This window comes from Lagenorhynchus albirostris, chromosome 18 (genome assembly GCF_949774975.1).
Source record: "Lagenorhynchus albirostris chromosome 18, mLagAlb1.1, whole genome shotgun sequence".
Classification (NCBI taxonomy): Eukaryota; Metazoa; Chordata; class Mammalia; order Artiodactyla; family Delphinidae; genus Lagenorhynchus; species Lagenorhynchus albirostris.
This window is the reverse complement of record NC_083112.1, coordinates 64,274,896-64,300,761: the sequence shown is the minus strand read 5'-3', so window position 1 is coordinate 64,300,761 and position 25,866 is coordinate 64,274,896. Positions and strand designations below refer to the sequence as shown.

The 25,866-nt window shown below is 42.9% G+C and overlaps 1 protein-coding gene across 1 annotated transcript in view; it reads left to right on the top strand.

The window, feature by feature from the left end:
* ABCC4 (ATP binding cassette subfamily C member 4) overlaps positions 1-25,866 on the top strand; it is a 220,749-nt gene that overhangs the window by 133,603 nt on the left and 61,280 nt on the right. The window contains exon 20 of the mRNA XM_060128752.1: positions 17,079-17,158. Within this exon, the coding sequence (XP_059984735.1) occupies positions 17,079-17,158 (80 nt within the window). The remainder of the gene's footprint in view (positions 1-17,078; positions 17,159-25,866) is intronic.

Genomic DNA, 25,866 nt, shown 5'->3' with positions numbered 1-25,866 from the left:
GCCCGTGCGGATCTCGTGCTCTGAGTGCAGGTTTCTTTCCTCTTGTTGCCTCTTTTTTTTTTTTTTTAACATCTTTATTGGAGTATAATTGCTTTACAATGGTATGTTAGTTTCAGCTTCACAACAAAATGAATCAGTTTTATATATATACATATATTCCCATATCTCTTCCCGCTTGCGTCTCCCTCCCTCCCACCCTCCCTATCCCACCCCTCCAGGCGGTCACAAAGCACCGAGCTGATCTCCCTGTGCTATGCGGCTGCTTCCCACTAGCTAGCTACCTTACTTTTGGTAGTGTATATATGTCCATGCCTCTTTATCGCTTTGTCACCGTTTACCCTTCCCCCTCCCCATAGCCTCAAGTCCATTCTCTAGTAAGTCTGTGTCTTTATTCCTGTTTCACCCCTAGGTTTTTCATGACATTTTTTTTTTAAATTCCATATATATGTGTTAGCATATGGTATTTGTCTCTCTCTTTCTGACTTACTTCACTCTGTATGACAGACTCTAGGTCTATCCACCTCATTACAAATAGCTCAATTTCGTCTCTTTTTATGGCTGAGTAATATTCCATTGTATATATGTGCCACATCTTCTTTATCCATTCATCCGATGATGGACACTTAGGTTGTTTCCATCTCTGGGCTATTGTAAATAGAGCTGCAATGAACATTTTGGTACATGACTCTTTTTGAATTATGGTTTTCTCAGGGTATATGCCCAGTAGTGGGATTGCTGGGTCATATGGTAGTTCTATTTGTAGCTTTTTAAGGAACCTCCATACTGTTCTCCACAGTGGCTGTATCAATTTACATTCCCACCAACAGTGTAAGAGGGTTCCCTTTTCTCCACACCCTCTCCAGCATTTATTGTTTCTAGATTTTTTGATGATGGCCATTCTGACTGGTGTGAGATGATATCTCATTGTAGTTTTGATTTGCATTTCTCTAATGATTAGTGATGTTGAGCATTCTTTCATGTGTTTGTTGGCACTCTGTATATCTTCTTTGGAGAAATGTCTATTTAGGTCTTCTGCCCATTTTTGGATTGGGTTGTTTGTTTTTTTGTTATTAAGCTGCATGAGCTGCTTATAAATTTTGGAGATTAATCCTTTGTCCGTTGCTTCATTTGCAAATATTTTCTCCCATTCTGAGGGTTGTCTTTTGGTCTTCTTTATGGTTTCCTTTGCTGTGCAAAAGCTTTTAAGTTTCATTAGGTCCCATTTGTTTACTTTTGTTTTTATTTCCATTTCTCTAGGAGGTGGGTCAAAAAGGACCTTGCTGTGATTTATGTCATAGAGTGTTCTGCCTATGTTTTCCTCTAAGAGTTTGATAGTTTCTGGCCTTACATTTAGGTCTTTAATCCATTTTGAGCTTATTTTTGTGTATGGTGTTAGGGAGTGATCTAATCTCATACTTTTACATGTAGCTGTCCAGTTTTCCCAGCACCACTTATTGAATAGGCTGTCCTTTCTCCACTGTACATTTCTGCCTCCTTTGTCAAAGATAAGGTGACCATATGTGCGTGGGCTTATCTCTGGGCTTTCTATCCTGTTCCATTGATCTATCTTTCTGTTTTTGTGCCAGTACCATACCGTCTTGATAACTGTAGCTTTGTAGTATAGTCTGAAGTCTGGGAGCCTGATTCCTCCAGTTCCTTCTTTCGTCCTCAAGATTGCTTTGGCGATTCGGGGTCTTTTGTGTTTCCATACAAATTGTGAAATTTTTTGTTCTAGTTCTGTGAAAAATGCCAGTGGTAGTTTGATAGGGATTGCATTGAATCTATAGATTGCTTTGGGTAGTAGAGTCATTTTCACAATGTTGATTCTTCCAATCCAAGAACATGGTATATCTCTCCATCTATTTGTATCATCTTTAATTTCTTTCATCAGTGCCTTATAATTTTCTGCATACAGATCTTTTGTCTCCTTAGGTAGGTTTATTCCTAGATATTTTATTCTTTTTGTTGCAGTGGTAAATGGGAGTGTTTTCTTGATTTCACTTTCAGATTTTTCATCATTAGTATATAGGAATGCCAGAGATTTCTGTGCATTAATTTTGTATCCTGCCACTTTACCAAATTCATTGATTAGCTCTAGTAGTTTTCTGGTAGCATCTTTAGGGTTCTCTATGTATAGGATCATGTCATCTGCAAACAGTGACAGCTTTACTTCTTCTTTTCCGATTTGGATTCCTTTTATTTCCTTTTCTTCTCTGATTGCTGTGGCTAAAACTTCCAAAACTATGTTGAATAAGAGTGGTGAGAGTGGGCAACCTTGTCTTGTTCCTGATCTTAGTGGAAATGCTTTCAGTTTTTCACCATTGAGGATGATGTTTGCTGTGGGCTTGTCATATATGGCCTTTATTATGTTGAGGAAAGTTCCCTCTATGCCTACTTTCTGCAGGGTTTTTATCATAAATGGGTGTTGAATTTTGTCAAAAGCTTTCTCTGCATCTATTGAGATGATCATATGGTTTTTCTCCTTCAGTTTGTTAATATGGTTTATCACATTGATAGATTTGCGTATATTGAAGAATCCTTGCATTCCTGGAATAAACCCCACTTGATCATGGTGTATGATCCTTTTAATGTGCTGTTGGATTCTGTTTGCTAGTATTTTGTTGAGGATTTTTGCATCTATGTTCATCAGTGATATTGGCCTGTAGTTTTCTTTCTTTGTGACATCCTTGTCTGGTTTTGGTATCAAGGTGATGGTGGCCTCGTAGAAGGAGTTTGGGAGTTTTCCTCCCTCTGCTATATTTTGGAAGAGTTTCAGAAGGATAGGTGTTAGCTCTTCTCTAAATGTTTGATAGAATTCGCCTGTGAAGCCATCTGGTCCTGGGCTTTTCTTTGTTGGAAGATTTTTAATCACAGTTTCAATTTCAGTGCTTGTGATTGGTCTGTTCATATTTTCTATTTCTTCCTGATTCAGTCTTGGCAGGTTGTGCATTTCTAAGAATTTGTCCATTTCTTCCAGATTGTCCATTTTATTGGCATAGAGTTGCTTGTAGTAATCTCTCATGATCTCTTTTATTTCTGCAGTGTCAGTTGTTACCTCTCCTTTTTCATTTCTAATTCTATTGATTTGAGTCTTCTCCCTTTTTTTCTTGATGAGTCTGGCTAGTGGTTTATCTATTTTGTTTATCTTCTCAAAGAACCAGCTTTTAGTTTTATTGATCTTTGCTATTGTTTCCTTCATTTCTTTTTCATTTATTTCTGATCTGATTTTTATGATTTCTTTCCTTCTGCTAGCTTTGGGGTTTTTTTGTTCTTCTTTCTCCAATTGCTTGAGGTGCAAGGTTAGGTTGTTTATTCGAGATGTTTCCTGCTTCTTAAGGTGGGCTTGTATTGCTATAAACTTCCCCCTTAGAACTGCTTTTGCTGCATCCCACAGGTTTTGGGTCGTTGTGTCTCCATTGTCATTTGTTTCTAGGTATTTTTTGATTTCCTCTTTGATTTCTTCAGTGATCACTTCATTATTAAGTAGTGTATTGTTTAGCCTCCATGTGTTTGTATTTTTTACAGATCTTTTCCTGTAATTGATATCTAGTCTCATGGCGTTGTGGTCAGAAAAGATACTTGATACAATTTCAATTTTCTTAAATTTACCAAGGCTTGATTTGTGGCCCAAGATATGATCTATCCTGGAGAATGTTCCATGAGCACTTGAGAAAAATGTGTATTCTGTTGTTTTTGGATGGAATGTCCTATAAATATCAATTAACTCCATCTCGTTTAATGTATCATTTAAAGCTTGTGTTTCCTTATTTATTTTCATTTTGGATGATCTGTCCATGGGTGAAAGTGGGGTGTTAAAGTCCCCTACTATGAATGTGTTACTGTCGATTTCCCCTTTTATGGTTGTCAGTATTTGCCTTATGTATTGAGGTGCACCTATGTTGGGTGCATAAATATTTACAATTGTTATATCTTCCTCTTGGATCAATCCCTTGATCATTATGTAGTGTCCTTCTTTGTCTCTTCTAATAGTCTTTGTTTTAAAGTCTATTTTGTCTGATATGAGAATTGCTACTCCAGCTTTCTTTTGGTTTCCATTTGCATGAAATACCTTTTTCCATCCCCTTACTTTCAGTCTGTATGTGTCTCTAGGTCTGAAGTGGGTCTCTTGTAGACAGCAAATATATGGGTCTTGTTTTTGTATCCATTCAGCCAATCTGTGTCTTTTGGTGGGAGCATTTAGTCCATTTACATTTAAGGTAATTATCGATATGTGTGTTCCTATTCCCATTTTCTTAATTGTTTTGGGTTCGTTATTGTAGGTCCTTTCCTTCTTTTGTGTTTCTTGCCTAGAGAAGTTCCTTTAGCAGTTGTTGTAGAGCTGGTTTGGTGGTGCTGAACTCTCTCAGCTTTTGCTTGTCTGTAAAGGTTTTAATTTCTCCATCAAATCTGAATGAGATCCTTGCTGGGTAGAGTAATCTTGGTTGCAGGTTTTTCTCCTTCATCACTTGCAATATGTCCTGCCACTCCCTTCTGGCTTGCAGAGTTTCTGCTGAAAGATCAGCTGTTTAACCTTATGGGGATTCCCTTGTGTGTTATTTGTTGTTTTTCCCTTGCTGCTTTTAATATGTTTTCTTTGTCTTTAATTTTTGACAGTTTGATTAATATGTGTCTTGGCGTATTTCTCCTTGGATTTTTCCTGTATGGGACTCTCTGTGCTTCCTGGACTTGATTAACTATTTCCTTTCCCATATTAGGGAAGTTTTCAACTATAATCTCTTCAAATATTTTCTCAGTCCCTTTCTTTTTCTCTTCTTCTTCTGGAACCCCTATAATTCGAATGTTGGTGCGTTTAATGTTGTCCCAGAGGTCTCTGAGACTGTCCTCAGTTCTTTTCATTCTTTTTTCTTTATTCTGCTCTGCAGTAGTTATTTCCACTATTTTATCTTCCAGGTCACTTATCCGTTCTTCTGCCTCAGTTATTCTGCTATTGATCCCATCTAGAGTACTTTTAATTTCATTTATTGTGTTGTTCATCGTTGCTTGTTTCATCTTTAGTTCTTCTAGGTCCTTGTTAACTGATTCTTGCAATTTGTCCATTCTATTGTCCATTCTATCTCCAAGATTTCGGATCAACCTTACTATCATTATTCTGAATTCTTTTTCAGGTAGACTGCCTATTTCCTCTTCATTTGTTAGGTCTGGTGGGTTTTTATCTTGCTCCTTCATCTGCTGTGTGTTTTTCTGTCTTTTCATTTTGCTTATCTTACTGTGTTTGGGGTCTCCTTTTTTGCAGGCTGAAGGTTCGTAGTTCCTGTTGTTTTTTGTGTCTGTCCCCAGTGGCTAAGGTTGGTTCAGTGGGTTGTGTAGGCTTCCTGGTGGAGGGTACTAGTGCCTGTGTTCTGGTGGATGAGGCTGGATCTTGTCTTTCTGGTGGGCAGGTCCACGTCTGGTGGTGTGTTTTGGGGTGTCTGTAGACTTACTATGATTTTGGGCAGCCTCTCTGCTAATGGGTGGGGTTGTGTTCCTGTCTTGCTAGTTGTTTGGCATAGGATGTCCAGCACTGTAGCTTGCTGGTCGTTGAGTGAAGCTGGGTGCTGGCGTTGAGATGGAGATCTCTCCGAGATTTTCGCCGTTTGATATTATGTGCAGCTGGGAGGCCTCTTGTGGACCAGTGTCCTGAAGTTGGCTCTCCCACCTCAGAGGCACAGCACTGACTCCTGGCTGCAGCACCAAGAGCCTTTCAGCCACAGGGCTCCTTAATTTGGGATGATTCGTTGTCTATTCAAGTATTCCACAGATGCAGGGTATATCAAGTTGATTGTGGAGCTTTAATCCGCTGCTTCTGAGGCTGCTGGGAGAGATTTCCCTTTCTCTTCTTTGTTCTCACAGTTCCCAGGGGCTCAGCTTTAGATTTGGCCCCGCCTGTGCGTGTAGGTCGCCGGAGGGCGTCTGTTCTTTGCTCAGACAGGACGGGGTTAAAGGAGCCGCTGATTCGGAGGCTCTGGCTCACCCAGGCCGGGGGGTAGGGAGGGTCACGGAGTGCGGGGCGGGCCTGCAGCGGCAGAGGCCGGCGTGACGCTGCAGCCTGAGGCGAGCCGAGCGCTCTCCCGGGGGAGCCGTCCCCGGATCCCGGGACCCTGGCAGTGGCGGGCTGCACAGGCTCCCCGGAAGGGCGTGTGGCTAGTGACCTGTGTTCGCACACAGGCCTCCTGGCTGCGGCAGCAGCGGCCTTAGCGTCCCATGTCCGTCTCTGGGCTCCGCACTCTTAGCCGCGGCTCGCGCCCGTCCCTGGAGCTCTCTCAAGCAGCGTTCTTAATCCCCTCTCCTCGTGCACCAGGAAACAAAGAGGGACGTAAAAGTCTCTTGCCTCTTCGGCAGGTCCAGACCCCTCCCCGGACTCTCTCCCGGCCAGCCGCGGCGCACCAACGCCCTGCAGGCTGTGTTCACGCCGCCAACCTCAGTCCTGTCCCGGCGCTCCGACAAAAGCCGGAGCCTCAGCTCCCAGTCCCGCCCGCCCCGGCGGGCGAGCAGACAAGCCTCTCGGCTGGTGAGTGCCGGTCGGCCCGATCCTCTGCGCTGGAATCTGTCCGCTTTGCCCTCCGCACCCCTGTTGCTGTGCTCTCCTCCGCGGCTCCCAAGCTCCCCCACTCCGCCTCCCGAAGTCTCCACCCGCGAAGGGGCTTCCTAGTGTGTGGACACTTTTCCTCCTTCACAGCTCTCTCCCGCTGGTGCAGGACCCGTCCCTGTCCTTTTGTCTCTGTTTAGTTTTTTCTTTTGCCCTACCCAGGTACGTGGGGGGTTCCTTGCCTTTTGGGAGGTCTGAGGTCTTCTGCCAGCGTTCAGTAGGTGCTCCGGAGGAGTTGTTCCACGCGTAGATGTATTTCTGGTGTATCTGTGGAGAGGAAGGTGATCTCCGCGTCTTACTCTTCCGCCATCTTCCTGGAAGTCTTTGTTGCCTCTTTTTAATTCTACGCTTGAAAATTAGTTCAGATGCAAACCGCGTTTAGATTTATTTACAGTTTTGTAACTCCTCTCCTGTTTCCCTTTTAACAGGCTTGACTTAAGAAGTCTCTTTCAAGTAGTAAATTAATTTAGGTGGCAAGCACCCCACCCGACTTTCGTTATATGCTGGCGGTTTAGATAAATGGATATTATAATCTCAGCACATGTCTGCCCCGCGCTAGCGTGCCTGTTTGCAAGAGCCTACAAAAGTGATGATAATATTTTGTCAGTTTGGGGCCTAGAATAAGAAGAAAAATGACATATTTTCTTATTTGTATTTATGGGATGCCTGTAGGGAAGCTGAAAGCGCCTTCTGGCAGTTTACATGGCTAAATACAGATGAAGAAAGATAAGAAACCCAAAGACTTTTTTTCTAGGCACAGGGGAGAAGACAAGGTCCAGATCAGTTACTGTCAGATGTGTTGGAGATGCATTCTCCATTGCAACCGAATATTTTTTCCCTTCAACTCACCATTTCGTTGAAGAATGGAGCCTATTCTTAACGACTTTATTGATTTGACGATTGGGTTACTGTGTACTTTATTTACTGCTGAAATGTTTTGCTCCTGTCAGCACTTAACGTGAATAAATCTACTTTTTGGCCTCACTTTGATAGGCTGTAAAACTGCTTATATTTGCAGGAAAACTTGCTTTTCCTATTTTTGTGTACAGACACAGTGTGACTTTCCTTTTCAAAATCGTATGTCATAGTGTAGCTGAGAAATAAACACATGCAGGGCGGTTATCCTTGTGTCCTATTAGAGCAACATAAAACAAAATGTGGGTTTATGCCTGAGGGATCACAAAGACAGATTTAATATTTATAATTAAGGTCAATTTTTAAATGATTTATTCATTTACTTTTTTGTTACTGTGTTAAGACTTAGCAGTTTTGGACTCAGATTTTATGTTTTTTTAAATTATAAATATACAGTATATCCTACATTCACTGTTATGGTTTGCATATGAATTTAATATTTTGTGTCCAGTGAGACCCAGTAAAAGTGCATCTTTTTTTTGTATCACCCAGTTTATGAGCAGAGTTAGAATACGTTGCGCTAATAAGTTTTTTTTTTTTTTTGCTAATAAGTTTTACATGAAGTTTCTAAACTTTCTTATGGAAAACAATGTCACGTGTATTTATCTTTAATCAATTATAATAAATTCAGTTGGGGGGGTAAGATATATCAAAATTCAAAATTTTTCATGAGACACTTCTAAAAGTATTTCCTAGTACATTTTTGTTATTAAAGAGAAATACAATTAATTTTATTCATTCACTTTCACAATTTTATTTTTAAGCGCATGATAAAACTAGTAACGCTACAGCATTTCATAAAGCTGGACTAGGAACCCCTCTCTAAATAGGCAAGTAGAATTTCAGCAGCACCTGTACTACAACACTATAAAACCCATTTTCAGCCAACTCTAAGATTTCTAATTCATATCTGAGTCCACAATGAAGGGTAGAAATCATGCACTTGAAAAGCATTAGTGAAACTATGGAAGTGCTTATAGTGCTAGTGTGCGGGGTGGGGGGGGGCGGGTGGGAAACCCCAGCAAATAGAGACAAATGTCGTTTTCCTTGATACTTCACCCTTAGGAAGAAATGAACTTGCAGGAAAGTAGTAGTTCATGTAAGAAACTTGAGGAACAGTCTCTGGGAATTATTAACTGAATTTAAAATGGCCCTCTTTGTTTTCTTTTTTTAAGATTAATTTTTATTGGAGCATAGTTGATTTACAGTGTTGTGTTAGTCCTCTGCGTTTTCTTGGGGAGTTGTGTTCTGAAGGGATGAGTAATTTAAAGGAAGCAAATTGATTAGGTAGGTGCAGGAAACCACAAGTGTTTGAACAGGTTTTTGCTGGACAACAGTTGTGTGGATCAAGGGCTTTTATGGCGGCTAATTGTCTGCCCTGGGAGAAGTGACCATAGCTTGCCTTTCCTTCAGGTGGAAGGTAGGTTCCCTGTCTCTTATTATTTTCCCTGCTCAGAATGAATAAATATTTCAAGTATGTGGTCAACTGTACAGCTCTTTACTTTTCCTTTAGGAAGAAGAGAGTTGCTTAGGTATGGTATTGAGAATAGAACTCAGGAGGACTTGCATATGCCCTCCTGCCCAGGACTAGCCCAGCACATCCTGAAACATGCAAATTGAGCTGCCTGCTAAGAGGGGAAGGAAGGAATATGATGCACAGGCATTTGATGTCTTTTTATGGGGGAACAAAAGAGTTTTGATTTTTTTCACTTGGAGTTCAGCCTGGCTATTGTGTGGTAGAGGAGGCTTAATGAATCATTGTTTAACTAAGATCCTGCCAAGTATTTGACCATTAAATAGCCTCCATGTGTATAGAGTTCTTCTCTGACAGACTCTTATTTGATTGTGATTAATTGGCATTGAATTGGTGTTTAATTACCTCCCACGGAATCTGAGAACAGTTTGTGTTTTGATTAAGTTATATGATGTAAAACCCGCCCTGGCGCTGGGGAAGTCCGCTCTGTCCTTGCTGTACCTGCCTTAGTTCCGACAGGCCGACCTCTGTGGTTGCTCAAAGCTCAGAGACTGTCTCAAAGTACCAAAAACCCATACAAATTGGGATTTCAGTTTTTCTTTTAATATACAAAAGTTTTAGGAATCAAAATTCAGCATAAGTCTGGAAAGGTTTTCTTTTTATGTTGAAATTCTTTTTAAGATATTCATTGGGCTATGTTAAACATTTTATACAAATGGATCCGCTTCCTCATTTCTTTTTTTTTTTTTTGCGGTACGCGGGCCTCTCACTGTTGTGGCCTCTCCCGTTGCGTAGCACAGGCTCCGGACGCGCAGGCTCAGCGGCCTTGGCTCACGGGCCCAGCCGCTCCGCGGCATGTGGGATCTTCCTGGACTGGGGCACGAACCCATGTCCCCTGCATCGGCAGGCGGACTCTCAACCACTGCGCCACCAGGGAAGCCCCCCCATTTCATAATGTGTCACCGTGTACGCGCACGTGAGACGTCCAGGGGGAGAGATCCACCAGCTAGACACACTGACGATGAAGGGACAGTGGGGCCGGTCTGGTTTGGGTGTCACAGCCCTTAGAGAATAGATGACAGCAGAAGAGGTAGGAGACGATCATTGTGGGGATAGAGTTCCAAATACGGGGTGGGGGGCAGGGGGAGTTGCATTTTGGCAACAAGCCAGGTCGCAGGAATGACGAGAGATGTATCAAAGAAAAAACCATTGTATCCCAGAAACCAGCATACAGGACTGTTTCAAAAAGAAGGTCGTTAGAATTGTTATCTGCTACAGAAAAAGTCAGGACGAGTGAGGGTGGAAGCAAAGCTGGCTGTTGGTTTTAGAAACTAGATGACGGGTGTAGAGAGGGCAGAAGATGGACGGGAAGGGATTTGTGGGGTTTCTGAATAGGTCATGACTCCATCGTTTGGCTAAGAGATAATGTGTCCCCTAAGCTTTTTATAACTGATAATAGAATACATACAATTATAACTCTTAGAGCAATATTTCCACTTAGCACTTTTATCAAATTTTTGAAAGAAGGAGTACAGTAGTTGAAAATGATTTTTTCCCCTCCTTTTTTTTTCTTTTAAAAAAATCATTGAAGTATAGTTGACATACAGCGTTGTATTAGTTTTAGGTGTACTGCAAAGCGATTCAGTTATTTGTATATACATATCTGTCTATCTAGGTGTCTATCTTTTTTGAGGTTCTTTTCCATTGTAGGTTATTATAAGATATTGAGCGCAGTTCCCTGTGCTACACAGTAGGTCTTTACTGTTTTTTGTTTTGTGTTTAGTCGTGTGTATCTGTTAATCTCAAAGTCCTAGTCCTACTTTATCCCCCTGTCCTTTCGGTAACCATAAGATTGTTTCCTATGTCTGTGATTTGTTTCCTATTTGTATAAATTGTTTCATTCCCTCCTTTGTAATGGTGTTCTTACTTTGCAGTTTTTTTCCCCCCAACAAAGGTCCACACACATACACTTAATACAACCCAACCACATTTGTGTAACATCTATTGGTGGTCCCCACATATTCACACGATGCGCTGGAGATCAACTGAGATCAGATTTGGGTGTTGGTGGACCCCACTCCAGCTCACCTTTCAGTCACTTTACACTGGGTGGGTAGCGGGCGGGACGATTGTCTTAAAGTTTAGCCACGTTCTCACACCAAATGTTTTGCTGTCCTGTTTCTGAGCATTACATGTCCTTGTACGTGTATTAGAGATGGGACGGGTTGATTTCGCATGTTGAATGGTAACTTCCTGATGTGTGCCTTTGTGGAGGTGGGACTTCTCTGCTTAGATGAAAGCTTTATTAATAGGTGGTTTTGCCTGCATCTCTGTGGGAACATGTTCCCCAGGTGAGACTGCTACATGTTCTCCCCCACCCCCCACCCAAACCCCCTCCGATCCCCATTCTTTGGAAGATATGAGATAGAGACTGCGCATTTTGCCTTAAAAGGTGGTCAGGGTGCACTGGGCCAGGAAACAAAGACCTTGGAGACAGAGTGGTGCATTCCTGTGGCGGGAGGAGCCCCGTGATAGGTGGTGTCCTGTTCCCTCAGAATTGGCAGTTCTCACCTGGCCCACGTCTCTCGTGGCCACCCCACTTCCTGTGGTTCATGGTTTAGGTATCTCCTGAAATCACGCAGCCAGTGCACATGGGCATTTTCCAGTGGACACGCTCTGTAGGTTTCATCCAACGCACAGTGTTTCAGAGCCGCTGTCTTAGAGATTTTTCTGCCTATTGCTGTCCATTCCTGACCTTATATGAGCCGTGAGCCAGACTCCTGCATGACATATGCACGAGATCCAGCGGTAAAGGAACTAGCCTGGTCTAGCTTCCCAACCCCTTTCCCCCCCCCAGTGCTTAGGAGATGTAAAATATCATGGCGGTTGCAGCAGCGTGGTTTTGTGTGTCAATTTGTGGGGTGTATCCGCTCCTTCAAGGTCAGTCCCTTTCCACACTTAGCAGAGAGGGATGTGACTTGCCCTGTGTCACAGGACAGGGCAAGGCCTGGAATGAGGTGGCTCTCAAGCCCTGGACTTTGCTTCTGTCCTCATTCATTCTTTTTCAGTCACTTCTTCACTTGTTAATCTATCTATTCATTCCATCTTGAATAACTTCTATAATTTAATTTTGAGGTGGGGTTATTTTAAATGTTTTGCTTTAATTATGGTTAGCCAAGAGAGAATTCCTGGAACTCTTCTAACTCTTCTAATACTCAAAGCATTCAGCATCTAGTGGATGCTGTGGTTGCTAATGGATTCAACATTAGCCAATCAGAAGGGGCTGGGCTGTCAAAGGCCAGTTTGACGATCACCGTTCATACCAGCTGAACACCAGCCCTGCCTATGATTTTATTGTCTCATCCTTATTAGTACATTTTTAATAGAGTTTTCAGATGCGTCTAGTAAAATAGCTCTGTGTCGTAGATGTAATGACGTAAATTTTCTTCGTCTCTGTAACCCTGGGTGCAAGTCCCCAACCTGGCTACCTTACAGCCGAGTGTCATTGAATTAATTTCCTCCTGCCTCTAAGCTTAAGCTGCCTCTTCTGTAAAATGGGGACAACATCTCGCTCATAGTTTTGAGGTGATGCGTACATAGTTGCTGGCACTTACTTGGTGCTCATGGGGTGTTGGGGGTGTTCTAGAAACCAAGCAGAGCGACCACAAGAAAAATATCCCACCACATCTCTGGTGTGTAGCACAGGCAGCCTGGTGAAGCTGTACAGGGTTGGTCTGTGGGCACAGAGGCCAAGACAGAACTGGTCCTCGGCTGTCGGCCGGGGGCTCTCAGACTGTCTGGCCTGGGTCGGATGTGTAAGATGCATGCTCACTCCACTAGGCCCCTCCTCAGGACTTCCACCTCGCAACCATGGCTTTGACAAGAGAAGTCAGACCTCTTTGTGACTCTAGGGAATTTTCAGCAGAGGCCCCTTAACGCTACACTCTTCTCCACGCCCGTTCACACACAGGTTCTCTCCTATCTTAGCTCTCCAACTAGGCAAATATTTGTCCTCCCACCCGAACAAACTCCACTCTCCGTCAGTCCATCCTCTGGCCTCCTTCTAGGTGCTCAGGCTGTGTTTCCTCCATGAGAACCCATTAGCCTGACCCTGCCTAAGCCTGCAAGTCAGTGACACTGTCTGGTGTCACCCACTGCTGCCGTGGCCGCGTCTTCGCTCTGTGCCACCAGCATCTTGGATCACGGTGCCTGGCCCAGCGTCTCTGCACGCGGGCCGCCAAGCTGAGGTGTCGGCGCGGCCGTTTCGCACCAGGGCCTCTGGTCTGAAGGGCCGGGTGCAGGGCCGGCCACCTGCACGAGGCAATGTGTGAGCAAGTGAAACTCGATTAAGCACAAAGGAAAAGAAGAAAGGTTGGACTTGGTTTTATGACCCAGATTCTATTTTTATTTCCCTGGAGTTGTTAATGGCCTTTGCTGGTGTGAGTATGCCGAACCAGACACTTCGTATTTCCCCGTGCATTTCCCCAGAAGAGAGTGCGTGAAATATCAACAGATACTGAGATTTGGAAACAAACCATTTATTTATAGAAAGGCTCGTTGTATAGATTCATACAGAATACACTCAAGCACCCTCTATATGTGAGGCATTGGTCCAGGCACTGGGGTAACAGCAGTGAATGAAACGGGTAGAACTCCTGCCTTAATAATGTCTATATTATAATTCAGTTTCTGTGACTAAAATGGAGACAAGTGGTTATTAGCTTCTGGAAGCAAAGAATGGAATTTAAAGGGGCCGTGAGAATTCCCTGTCAATCCAGTAGTTAGGGCTCTGCGATTTCATTGCCCAGGGTCCGGGTCCAATCCCTGGTGAGCCACTTGGCCAAAATAAATAAAGGGGACATAATTATACATGTTGATAAAACCAGATTAAAGGTTCTTGAGACAGAACATCATCAGAAATGTTCAGGTGGTTCCTTGTTACTCAAAGTGTGGTCCTTTGAGCAGCCAGCATCCACATTCCCCCAGGAGTTCTTAGAAATCAGGAATCTCAGACCTCACCCAGACAGAGCTCTTGAGAAGTTACATTTTAATCCAGGTGCAGATTATAGTTTAGAAGCATTGTTTTGTGAGTCTTGGGGTCTTTGTGATCAAACTTCACTTGGATGCCCGGGAGCCTTCAAGGTCCTGGAACGTTCACCCATGTGCTTATAAATCAAACACGACTAGAGTGCTGGGGACTCCACAGTGATCAGAATTAATCTTTCCAGCTGTGCCCCTGATTGACATGTACAAGATGGTCACTACGTGGGTTCCAGGTCTTACTGTATATCTCCCTTCAGGATGAGCGCCTTTTGAAATAATTCATTTCATAGATTTGTTTTAGGTTTTTGTGTAAGAGTGGATCTGCACAGAAGGGTTCCTATTTTAAAAAAGAAGGTTGGAAAGCCAGTACCTTGTGGTGTTTTATTAGTGAACCCCACCTTCTGCCTTGCCCAGCACTTTGCAGATTGTGTGAGAAATGTGGTCCATGTTTACAAAGGGTGTATAATCTAGATGTAAACTCAAGACTAATATACATGAAAAGTAGTCAAACCACTAAATAGATTATACTATGATATGTTCTGAGAATATACCCAGACCCCAGGTGGAATCTGGAAGCTCGCTGAAACAGTCCCTCACCGAACAATGTGTCAGAAAAATCTATGCCTTTAAACATGAGAATCACTTAGGTCTTTGCTGAGAGTGTGTGGAGTCTTCTTTTTGGCTCTACTTGGATGTAGGGTCTCCTCAGTCCTCAGCTCTAAAAGGAAAAATGGAAGTTGGTGGCAAGCTCTGGGCAATAGCATAATGTATCAGCTGAAAGCACAGTATTATAAAAAGATTTTTTAAAAAAAGTAGTTGGGTGCCGGAGCCTGTGCTCCACAACAGTGAGAGGCCCGCACGCCGCAAAAAAAAAAAAGTAGTTGGGTGGAGGTTGGAGTGCAACTTAAGCAGCCCCAAAGGCTATTGCCATGTTTAAAAACAGTTTAACTATTAATGGTCAAAATAAAAAAGGTTAGTTTTGTTACTTAAAAGGGTAATTAGTAATTTGAAAATTTAACTGTACAATTCCCCCAACTAATTTTAGAAAGCAAGTCTCTTGTTGGACATGTGGCGCTTGTTCTAGTCTAGGCTTTTGGGTTGCTAGGGGCAGAATCTACACAAGTTAGTTCTCATCTTCCAGTCCAGACATCTGGTGAATGGTAAAGGGGAGGTTGACACATACTGTTCATCCCCGAGTAGCCAATATCTCTTTTAACACTTTCTAAGACAAATTGTACTTGTTTCCAAATTCTGCCTACGTTAAAAAGTTGTATTTTTCCATTGAAGAAGTCACAAGAATTTAAAGTATGTCTTTAACATTTTTTTGTCGTGTATATTCCTTATTTGGGCATTGCTGCTTTGAGAAGGTAAAAAAATAACTAAATGGGCCACAATATGCATAAGAATATGTGGGGAAATTGCGCATCTGATTTTAATGTTCCTAAAGCAGAATTGATTAAATGATTCCCATCTTCTTGCCCCTCGAAGTGTGATCTGGGAAATAGTTTAAAGGGGGGGTCACCTGACAGCTGGGAAGAAATGCAGACTCTCTAGCTCCCCCAGCACTCCTGAAAGAGCAAGTGCATTTTAACAGGTGGACATTGCTACAGTGTCTGGTAGACTTTCCGAGGTGATGTGATGCTGCAGACCCTGGGGGGAATAGTCAGTATCTCACCTTGGTGGTTGAGCACCTGTTAACTCACCGGGCATTGTGACTGGGTTTTTCACCTGCACGAGCCCATTTAATCCTGAGAATCACCTTCTAAAGCAAGCATTCCTAGAGGCTCCGAAAATTTGTCCCTGGTCCTCCAAACGTGTCACTAAAAGACGGTTTCTGGAGTCTGTATTTCCTAAGCCTGAGACAGGAGAATTGAGGCCCAGCCTGTAACGGCCTGGCCTGGCCGAGGACGAAAGCCTCCAATGTCTGCAGCCCCCGGCTTGGGCGCACCCTGTGCTTCCGGTGAGCCAGGCGCCCCGCGGAGGACAGCAGAGCTGGCTCATCCCGGCAGCGGAAACTCAGCGCCCAGCCTCTCCTCATTCAGTGTCCAGCTGTGGCTTGGTGTGAAGGGCCTCGGGAGAAAGTCACCTCTGACAGGTCAGGAAGAGCACCTAGAGGCCCCACATCTCACCTGCAGGCTGGCTTCCTGGAGCCTCAATTATGAAAGAAGTTCAGGGGCCTAGGTAACACATTTCTCAGGAGCTGCTACACCAGAATAGGCTGTGTGCGTGCCTGCGTGTGTTGTTACTTCAGTGCCTTTGAATTTAATCATTAAAAAGACCAGATATTTATTACAAATTAGTTCTCATCTTCCAGTCCTGCAGCCTTCAGAGTATACTGTTTTGGTGAATTTTGAGAAGGGAAATAAAAGCAATAAGAAATGATCTTTTAGTCGTCAAGTAATATTTGTTTTCCTGCTTCCATCCCTCTGGTCTTGTTGGATGCTTAAGCGTGAGTCGTGTGTTCTTCACACTTGGTGCGCCTCTGAAAACAACAACTTGTTACCCTGGTAGTAACCGCACAACTTGGAAATTGGAAGAATCCCAAATTTCCCAAGATGTAAGGTGCTATGCACCATCCTGGGGATTAAAAAATCGCGGACAGGTTGTAATTAGTTTTTTTTTTTTTTAAAGTATCACTTAGCAACATTAATTCTGATAAATCAAAGTTAGTGTAACAATTAGGAGTAATTGATGAATTTTAAATTGTTTACCGCCTCTAGCACTTGAAGTCTTAAATAGGATGGATGTAAAAGGACGGAACATTCTAAAATCCACCAACCCTTCCTGATACTTCCACAAGACCCGCTTCTCCCCTCCCCACCCCCGTTTAAAAATAAGGGCCAAAAATTTCAACTGCCCGCTCACTGCCATTGGTATTTTAATATCTCTTTAGGTAACGTCTATTTTTTTCTTTACCACTGACATTGGCTTATTTCATATGAATCTATAATATATTAAATACATATGCATTTAAAATATTGTTTTAATTTGTTCGTGAATTGTTTCTCTTAAAGGGCCTGTCTGGGGAAATGAGTAATTTCTCATATCCTGTTCTTGCAGGAAGAATTTTGAATCGTTTCTCCAAAGACATTGGGCATATGGATGACTTGCTGCCCCTGACATTTCTTGATTTCATCCAGGTAACGTAACAGTCATGTCAGAGTTCTCACAGCGCAAAGCAAAGTGCCTGTTTTTCAAGGCCTTTTCACAGGGGCTGAGATGGGCCTTTCAGCCTGACTGTGTTATCTTAATTAAGTAAAAGGCCACGTTTGTAAGAGAAAGGTGTGGTTGTGATCGGGAGGCTGAGTTAACATGAGTGACACCTGCTGTAGGAGTGGCTACACAGTCACGGTCAGGGTTGGTTCGAAGCGGTGACATGCTTGGTAAGTGGTTCTCCCGCTGCCGTTCAGCTGTCTGGCGTGGATTCCCTTTACTGTGAGCACATTTCAAAACAGAGAATCACCTCTCATGGTAGCCTAGATTAACTAAATAATGCATCGAATTACCACAAAAGACAAATATTTACTGCACTTTTTTGTGTGTGTAAAGTCAGGTGTGGTTACTTACAAAGAAAAGATTAGTAATAATAAGGTGAAAATAATCCTTTAACAAGGACAATAGTGAGCAGTTATGGAAGATACAAAGCCTTTAAAAGCAAGTACCTTTAAGCCAATAATTTGAGTAAGGGATCAAAGTCATCTCAGAAAATGTCTTTTTTGTTGCTGTAGACAGCTTTTCTTTTAACACATTGATTGCTGTGTCTTAAGGTGTCTTTAAAAAAACAAACCTTCAATCCCACAGAAATACCTTCTACACAGCCTTTGTTTTGTCTGTGGACTTGGAAGTTCTAAAGAATGATGTTAGGTCATCTGAGCTCTAATCTCATTTAGTATTGTTGTGCGTTTGGGATGTTTTTTTCTGTTGTTTAATTCTGTCTACTTTGAAGTGATTCAGGCTGAGGGGACTTTCTGTTTCATTTCCAAGTGTTTTGGACATCAGAAACATTTATCAGGGCTTCCCTGGTGGTGCAGTGGTTGGGACTCCGCCTGCCGATGCAGGGGACACGGGTTCGTGCCCCGGTCCGGGAGGATCCCACATGCCGCGGAGCGGCTGGGCCCGTGAGCCATGGCCGCTGAGCCTGCGCGTCCGGAGCCTGTGATCCGTGGCGGGAGGGGCCACAGCAGTGAGAGGCCCGCCTACCAAAAAACCAACCAACCAACCAACCAAAAAAACACATTTATCAAAAGGTATACATTTTCTAAAATCCCAGCTGCTGCTGCTAATATTGATACTTCCTAAGTTGGAAGCCTTTTCACATTCCCTAAGTGGCAGTTAACACGAGCCCATTTTAAGACCAGGAAGGAGGAATGCTGCAGTTAGGGTGTGCAGTCATGGCTTGATACTGATGCTCCCCATACCCCCATTTTTTATTTCAATACTCAAGTGCTCTTTAAGTCAAAACTTAGGGTCTCTCCTGGAGCCTTTTTTTTTTTTTTTTTTTTTGCAGTACGCGGGCCTCTCACTGTCGTGGCCTCTCCCGTTGCAGAGCACAGGCTCCGGACGCGCAGGCTCAGCGGCCATGGCTCACGGGCCCAGCCGCTCCGCGGCATGTGGGATCTTCCTGGACCGGGGCACAAACCCGCGTCCCCTGCATCGGCAGGCGGACTCTCAACCACTGCGCCACCAGGGAAGCCCCCTGGAGCCATTTTTATAAAAGGAGCCACAAATACTTAATTTGGAAAATTAACTATGTCAGAAATATCAATAATAGGCCTGAGATTATTCTAGCCATTCCTGTTAGTCACAAAGAAATGTGCCAATGAATGTAGCCTATGGGGCCTACGCTGTTTACCAATGTGAAGTAAGCTGTGATTTAGAGGCAGGGTCTTACTGTTCTTTTTAACCTGAGGGACAAGTGTCTAACTTAATCTTGGTGAAACGTAAATGCCAGTAGTTCCAATTAGCTGATTTCTTGAATCTAATTGCAATAGTAAATCTCAATATTATTGTCTTCAAGAAAGGAGTTTTTTATAAAGGATGACTCAGTTATCAGTTATGATGAAGATCCATTGTCACTTGTTTTGTTTGCAGGTGTCTCTAAGAAGGCTCCCATAATCCCTTCAGGAAGAAATATTTTTCTCCTTTATAAGATGGTATTAGTTAAATATAAAAGCCCTGATCCCTGCCATTGTTGTTGATTCTTTGAGAGACATTTCCCAACATTCATTGTTTAAATGGTTATCAGGAGGAATCAGGTGAAACTTAATAAACAATGCAGTAACTGATTCATCTTTGTGTGCAGAAGCCTTTCTCCAGAGGATTTGCATTCAATGAGTGGGGTTTTGACAAGGTATCACTGGGATCATTTTGAAGTATTTGGACCTGTTGCTATATTAGCAAGCAAAGATTTTTATTAAAGCCACAAAAATGAAGTCAAACTGCCCTCAAAGAAAGGCCAACAAAAATCAAAATGTAAATTGATTTTTTTTCCCCTCTTTTTTTGAATTTGGATAGGACACTGTAAAGATGAAAAGAACCCAGTGGTGATCTGGGACTCTTAATGGAATCATGTAAACTTAAAATAAACACTATTATGGTAAGCACATAGAATGAAAACTAATTTTCCAAATCAAATACATTATATTCAATTCATTTTCCCCAATCAACCAAATGTTTAAAACCTGTTAGTTATAACAGCAATCTTCTGGAAATTAATTAGAAGCCTATTAGCTTTGCCAGCTGAGCTGAACCGAATGAAGAGGGCTGCTCGTTACATTTCTAAATAGGCTCCCGAGTTAAAGCAAAGGAAGGTCAAAATGACGATCAGCTTGGCTCACCTTATGGCTTTGCTTAAGAGGTGGATCTTTTTTTTTTTAAGGAGTTAATTTTTTTTTAAGGAAATTTCATCCACTTGGACTCAATCCTCTAACTTAAAAAGTCAGGATAAAAGGTATCCTGAATATTATCTTTGTTAACAGTAACACCCTCACAAGTGCATAGGAATCTGAAATGGAAGTGACTTTTAGGTCTCTTTTCTGGCCCATCAGCTTCTCTGAAGAGTTTTGTCATCCATCCCCTTTCAGAACTGAGATAGAAAATTTCTTGTGTGCCTTTGATTTTAATGTCATTAGCAAAACGGGCCGCTGACATCAGGAGACCCTGGGTTTTAATGTCTCTCATCTGATTCTTAGGGTCAGAATCCTAATGACTAGCAGGTCTTCCTCTGCTCTGGGAAGTTCACAGAACGTGAGTCCTTCTAAACCCAACAGCTGACTTTAGAAAGGGTTGGGAAATTCCGTATCAAGAAGTTAACCTTGGGGCTTCCCTGGTGGCGCAGTGGTTGAGAGTCCGCCTGCCGATGCAGGGGACACGGGTTCGTGCCCCGGTCCGGGAAGATCCCACATGCCGCGGAGCTGCTGGGCCCGTGAGCCATGGCCGCTGAGCCTGCGCGTCCGGAGCCTGTGCTCCGCAACGGGAGAGGCCACAACAGTGAGAAGCCCACATACCGCAAAAAAAAAAAAAAAAAAAAAAAAAAAGAAGTTAACCTTGGTTTGATCTTGTGGTCCTTCCTGATCTACATGTCATCTCTTATTCTTGAGCCAGAAAGAACTTGGCAGGATTTATAGTAACAAATAGAATACAAATCAAAATTCAAAGCTTAGATATCTTTCCACTTTTCAGAGTATTAAAACCAACACTGACATGTTTAATGTTTGTTTCTTACTGAAGATAAGCATGTGATAATACTTTTCAGGAGAATTAAAATCAAGCAGGTACAGAAATAATGTAATTACACTAATCTATGGTAACTTTTTAATCCGTAGCATACATGTTTCATTACTTTATCTGTAAGAAAGACAATGATAATTTTGTTGGTTTTGTAAGTAAGAGTTCAGAAATATGGACCATTGGCCTAGAACATAATTGTGTCTCCAGTTAAGTCTGATGCTGATGAATTGAAGGGAACTGAGACAGAGCCCTCATAATGGGGGAGGGGGTATACTCCCATGAAGGCAGTCAGAAGTCAGATTTTATTATTCCACTAACACAGTGACTGAGATGAGAAAATTCTGTTTAAAATGTGAGCAAGTTTGCTGGCCACATGGAAGGTATTTACTTAACTTTGTCCCTTGGACTTCAACAAATGATTCGTATTTGTGTGAACATTTGTGGGGTTTTGTTTGCTTTTTGTTTTGTTTTTGGTTTCATTTAGTGCTTCATATCCATGCTGATGGGAAACAGTGACACAGCTCATTTTGAAATGAGTGTAATTTACTATTGTGCAACATTCCAGTGAGAATTCCAGAGGAACAGTGGGGTTAATGTGTGGGATATGGGAACCTGAGCTGACACAGGCATGGAACACGAGTGAATGAAGAGAGACCAATTTTTGACTGATGAGGCATTTTGGAAGGGTAGGCCAGAAATGAGGGAAGTTTTTTAAATATAGGAAATAAATATTTTATACAAAATAACAACAGTCTGCAGGTTATCTCAGCGTTGCCTTGGGCTTTTTAGATAAGTTAGCCAGTGGCTGGCAGTGCACATCTGGCTTATTAAAGTGCTGTTCAGACACATTTTGTTTGTTTGCTTTTTCAAAAATCATAACAGCTTTGAGTATTAACAATGTTTTAAAAACCAAGTCATCTATCAATCCCGAACATGGTTCTTCACTCATGAAAACTAAATATCTTTATGAAAATAGGGATTGAAATACAAAGTATAAAGGCCATATAAACCTCGTATGTGAGAAATCAATGAGGGAGAATTCTTTGAATAGGACTTTGGCCTTCAAAACATAATGTATTTGAATAAACATAAACAAACAAACAAACAAAATGTGGTCACTTAAAATTCACATTCTTAAGTGTATGACTTGACTTCCTAATGCCACAGCATAAATAACAACAACATAAATATAGCCTCTCACTTTCTTAAAACAGTGATTGATTTAATTAATAATGGTACCATACATACATAATATTTATGTTTCAGTAGTATTTAAATTTAATTTTATTAAGGATTAAATTAATTCTTAATGATCATTTTAATAATGCAGTAAATGTGTAATATTTGATGGCCAGTTGTATGGTTTTGTGAATGTATTTGCAACTAGAAATATAATGGGAAATCTTGAAGTTTCTCTCAAACGAGTTATTTCCATTGCATATTTGTGATGTGTGGATTTGTAATTCGTTCAATATTTCTCTTTCCCACAACATGTCTTCATTTTTGGATTGTTTGCAGCAGTGTTTTATCGAGCTTCTATTATGTGCTAGGGATGTGGGGATGAAAAAGGTAAACCCTTTGTCTTCGTTCATTGGACAAGCATTCATTTGAGTGTGTCGCGTGTGCTAGGCACCATGCAGGGCTTGGGGATGTGGAGTTGAATGAAATCTAATTCCCATCTTCCTTGAGGCACACTCTCCTGGGAGAGACAGATCGAAAGTCAGCAAGTACTGTGCTGTGTGGTAAGTTACAACAGGAGTATACTGGATAGGAGACTGGATAAGGCTTTAGTGTGAGACAAATCTGATTTCCACAACCAGATCTTCCTTGACATTTTTGGACCTCCAGATGGAAGCATCCTGTACTTAATTGGAAGTAAGAGTCTGGTGTTTGAAAGAGAGACCTGCTGGGCTTCCCTGGTGGCGCAGTGGTTGGGAGTCCGCCTGTCGATGCAGGGGACGCGGGTTCGTGCCCCGCTCCGGGAGGATCCCACATGCCGCGGAGCAGCTGGGCCCGTGAGCCATGGCCGCTGAGCCTGCGCGTCCGGAGCCTGTGCTCCACGACAGTGAGAGGCCCGCGTACCAAAAAAAAAAAAACAAACAAAAAAAGAGAGACCTGGGATGAGTATGGCACCTGTGTATTCTTTACTGAATCTGTGAAAATGAATAAGACTGCCCAGAGAGAGAGTGAAGCATTTCAGGAGCAAAGATCCTTATGGAAGCCTTTATATTCGGAGGGAAAGCAGAGAGAGAAGGGAAGCAGAGGAGACACACAATGAAGAGATGAGGAAATAGGTTGGGGGACCGAGGAAGGACAAGTCTGTTAAGTGCAAAGGAGAAGGTAAGTCCCTGGAAAGTTGTCAGTTGATTTAGAAATCAGGAGGCTTCTGGTGACCTAAGAAGCAGGTTTCAGATGGGCGGGGCCAGACTGCAAAGGGCTGCAAATTCAGGAGGCGTGGAGGAAGCTGAAGTGAAGGCAGGCTACTCCTGGAAGGAGTCTGAGTAAAACCAGAGAGAGGCCCATCCGGAATGTAGGGTCTGCGGAGGAGTTGCTGGTTGGGTGTTTAGTTTTGGGGTTGGGGGTGTGTGGTGGGTAATATTTTCCTCTGCCCCTCCTTCCTCTCAACAAACAGGGATTAGCGTTGACGCCCTGAAGTATGGGGGTGGGTCAGGCAGGAATCCTCCCCTCCAGGCCCCCAAGGGGAGAGAGACACACAGAGATCCACCCCTGGCCGCCTTTGGAATCCTAACTGTGGCAGCGCCCTGGGGGAAGTCCTGGAAGGCAAACTGGGTGTGTGGCTGGAGGTAGTAAGGGAGCCTGGTCCAGGAGGTGGGTGTGGCTTCTAGAAAGCGACCTTTGATCCCAGATGAGAGGAAAAGGCCTTTGTGGATGGTGGGGCAGGAGGGGCTGCTGGAAGCCTAGTTCCCAATGGGCAACAGTCTGTCTGTCTGTCACCAGCTGATTGTGGTGTTGGCAAGGGCCTTGGAGGGGGTTTTTCAGTTCGGTTGTGTTTTAAAGGATGTAGGCAGTGCCAAGTGTGTTCAAACTCATTTTTTAAAATAATTAATTAATTAATTTAGGCTGCTCCGGATCTAAGTTGTGGCACGCGGGATCTTTGCTGCGGCATGCAGGCTCTTAGTTGGGGCATGTGAACTCTTAGTTGTGACATGCATGCGGGATCTAGTTCCCTGACCAGGGATTGAACCCAGGCCCCCTGCATTGGGAGCGCAGAGTCTTACCCACTGGACCACCAGGGAAGTCCCACAAACTCACTTTTGATGATTCTGCTCATCCTTGGGTATATTTGATAAACCTTGAAATACAGTTGATCATTTTCATTCTAAAGTGTTTGTTCCATATACTTTTTCTCATCTAATTTCTTTCTCGTTCCCTAAAATGAAATCTCAGGTAATTCATTTAATGTTTTGTAATTATACAAAACACCTGCTTTGTATTATTTCTGTGTTTCTTCTGTCTTTTCCTTATGAATACTGTGTTACATAGTTTAGCCTGCCTGCGATCCTCTAAGATCAGATACCTTTATTATTTTTGCTTCCAATGCCCAAATAATTTCAGAAGTTAAGTTTGCTTTTTCACTGAAATGCAGACTAATATATCATAAAAGGGTGAGACCCTTGAAGGGATCATCGGATCCCAGGATCCTCAGAGACTGGCCGTTCATCACCCCTGACACTGGAGTAGGACTCTTTTCCCACGGTGCAGTACCATCTCAGAATACACATCTACATAGATTTGTTTCTCTTTCTTTGCCAGTGATTTATGTCATGAAGGAGCCCAGGCCTAGAGAGTAAAATTGAAATTTCCTAGTCCCTAAATCTAATCTCCCTACAGTTCCTGGAAAGAAACTTTACATGTCTGATACACTGGCTGTTGATCTACTGGTTTGTCTGTGTGTGTGTGTGTGTGTGTGTGTGTGTGTGTGTGTGTGTGTGTGTTTGCACATCTTTTTTTTTTTGGCCGCGCCGTGCAGCATGCAGGATTTTGTTCCCCGATCAGGGATTGAACCCACGCCCCTCTCAGTGGAAGCGCGGAGTCTTAACCACCAGACCGCCAGGGAAGTCTGCGTTTGCACATCTTTAGCCCATTCTCAAATGGAGCCTCTCAGTGCTTCAGTATTTAAGGACCAGAAAAAGTCTCTCTTCCACATTAATGAAGCTTTTCTTGACCACTCTATTCTGCAATAAAACAATGTCCATACCTTACAGAAAAGAAGAGACCCTGAAACAGGAGGCTGATTGCCTCTAGATGGGACGGCAGATTCAGCAACTGCTCTTTTTCGGTTAATCCGTTTCTTCATTTTCACCTCTTCCTGTGTCACATCATCTCTCCATTTCCTCTGTAAAATATGCTTCCGGTGGCTGCCTCCAGGGTGCCTACACTCTGCTCCAGTCCTCAACCTCGTTATCTTTGTTCTAAATCCGTCGTGACTCTTCCTAAACTTGTTCACGCTACTTGCCCTTGTTGTATTATCTTAACTGTAAATCTCTGGATTCCAAATGGAAGAGTTGTTTGGCAAGTTGGATACTTTGGAAGGAATTAATAAAGGTGTCACTTAAATAAAAAAGGTGTCGATGAGACAACAGATGAGTGGGGGGGAGGGATGAATTGGAGAAATATAGGAGAATTCTGTGCTGAGAGTTTCAGAAGTGTTTTAGAAACTGTAGCTGATGCACTACAGATGTGATTTACACAAGAGAAACTCGTGGCGTGATACCTATTTCTGCTGTTAAATTGTACCAAAACATTAAGATTTTGTATTATTCTAGAATTGACTAACGATTCAGATTGTAGCAGTTAAGGGGGCATCTTCTGTAACCCTGCCTGGAGAGACTGGGGATGGCTTCCCGTTGATTCCTGAACCTCATGTAGAGATGGAGGATGCACAAATGGCAGGGAGCCCAGGAGAGTGCAGGATGGAGGCGGGGGCCAGCATACTGTAAATAGCTGGATCGTGGAGCCTGGGGGTCAGTCATCGAAGGAGATAAAGATGGAGAGGCCGAGTGGGACAGATCACAGGGTAACTTGTGTCTCAAGCACAGGAATTCGGTTTGGAGTGTTGGGTGGAAGGCTACAGAGAGGAAGAAGAGACCACCAGAAG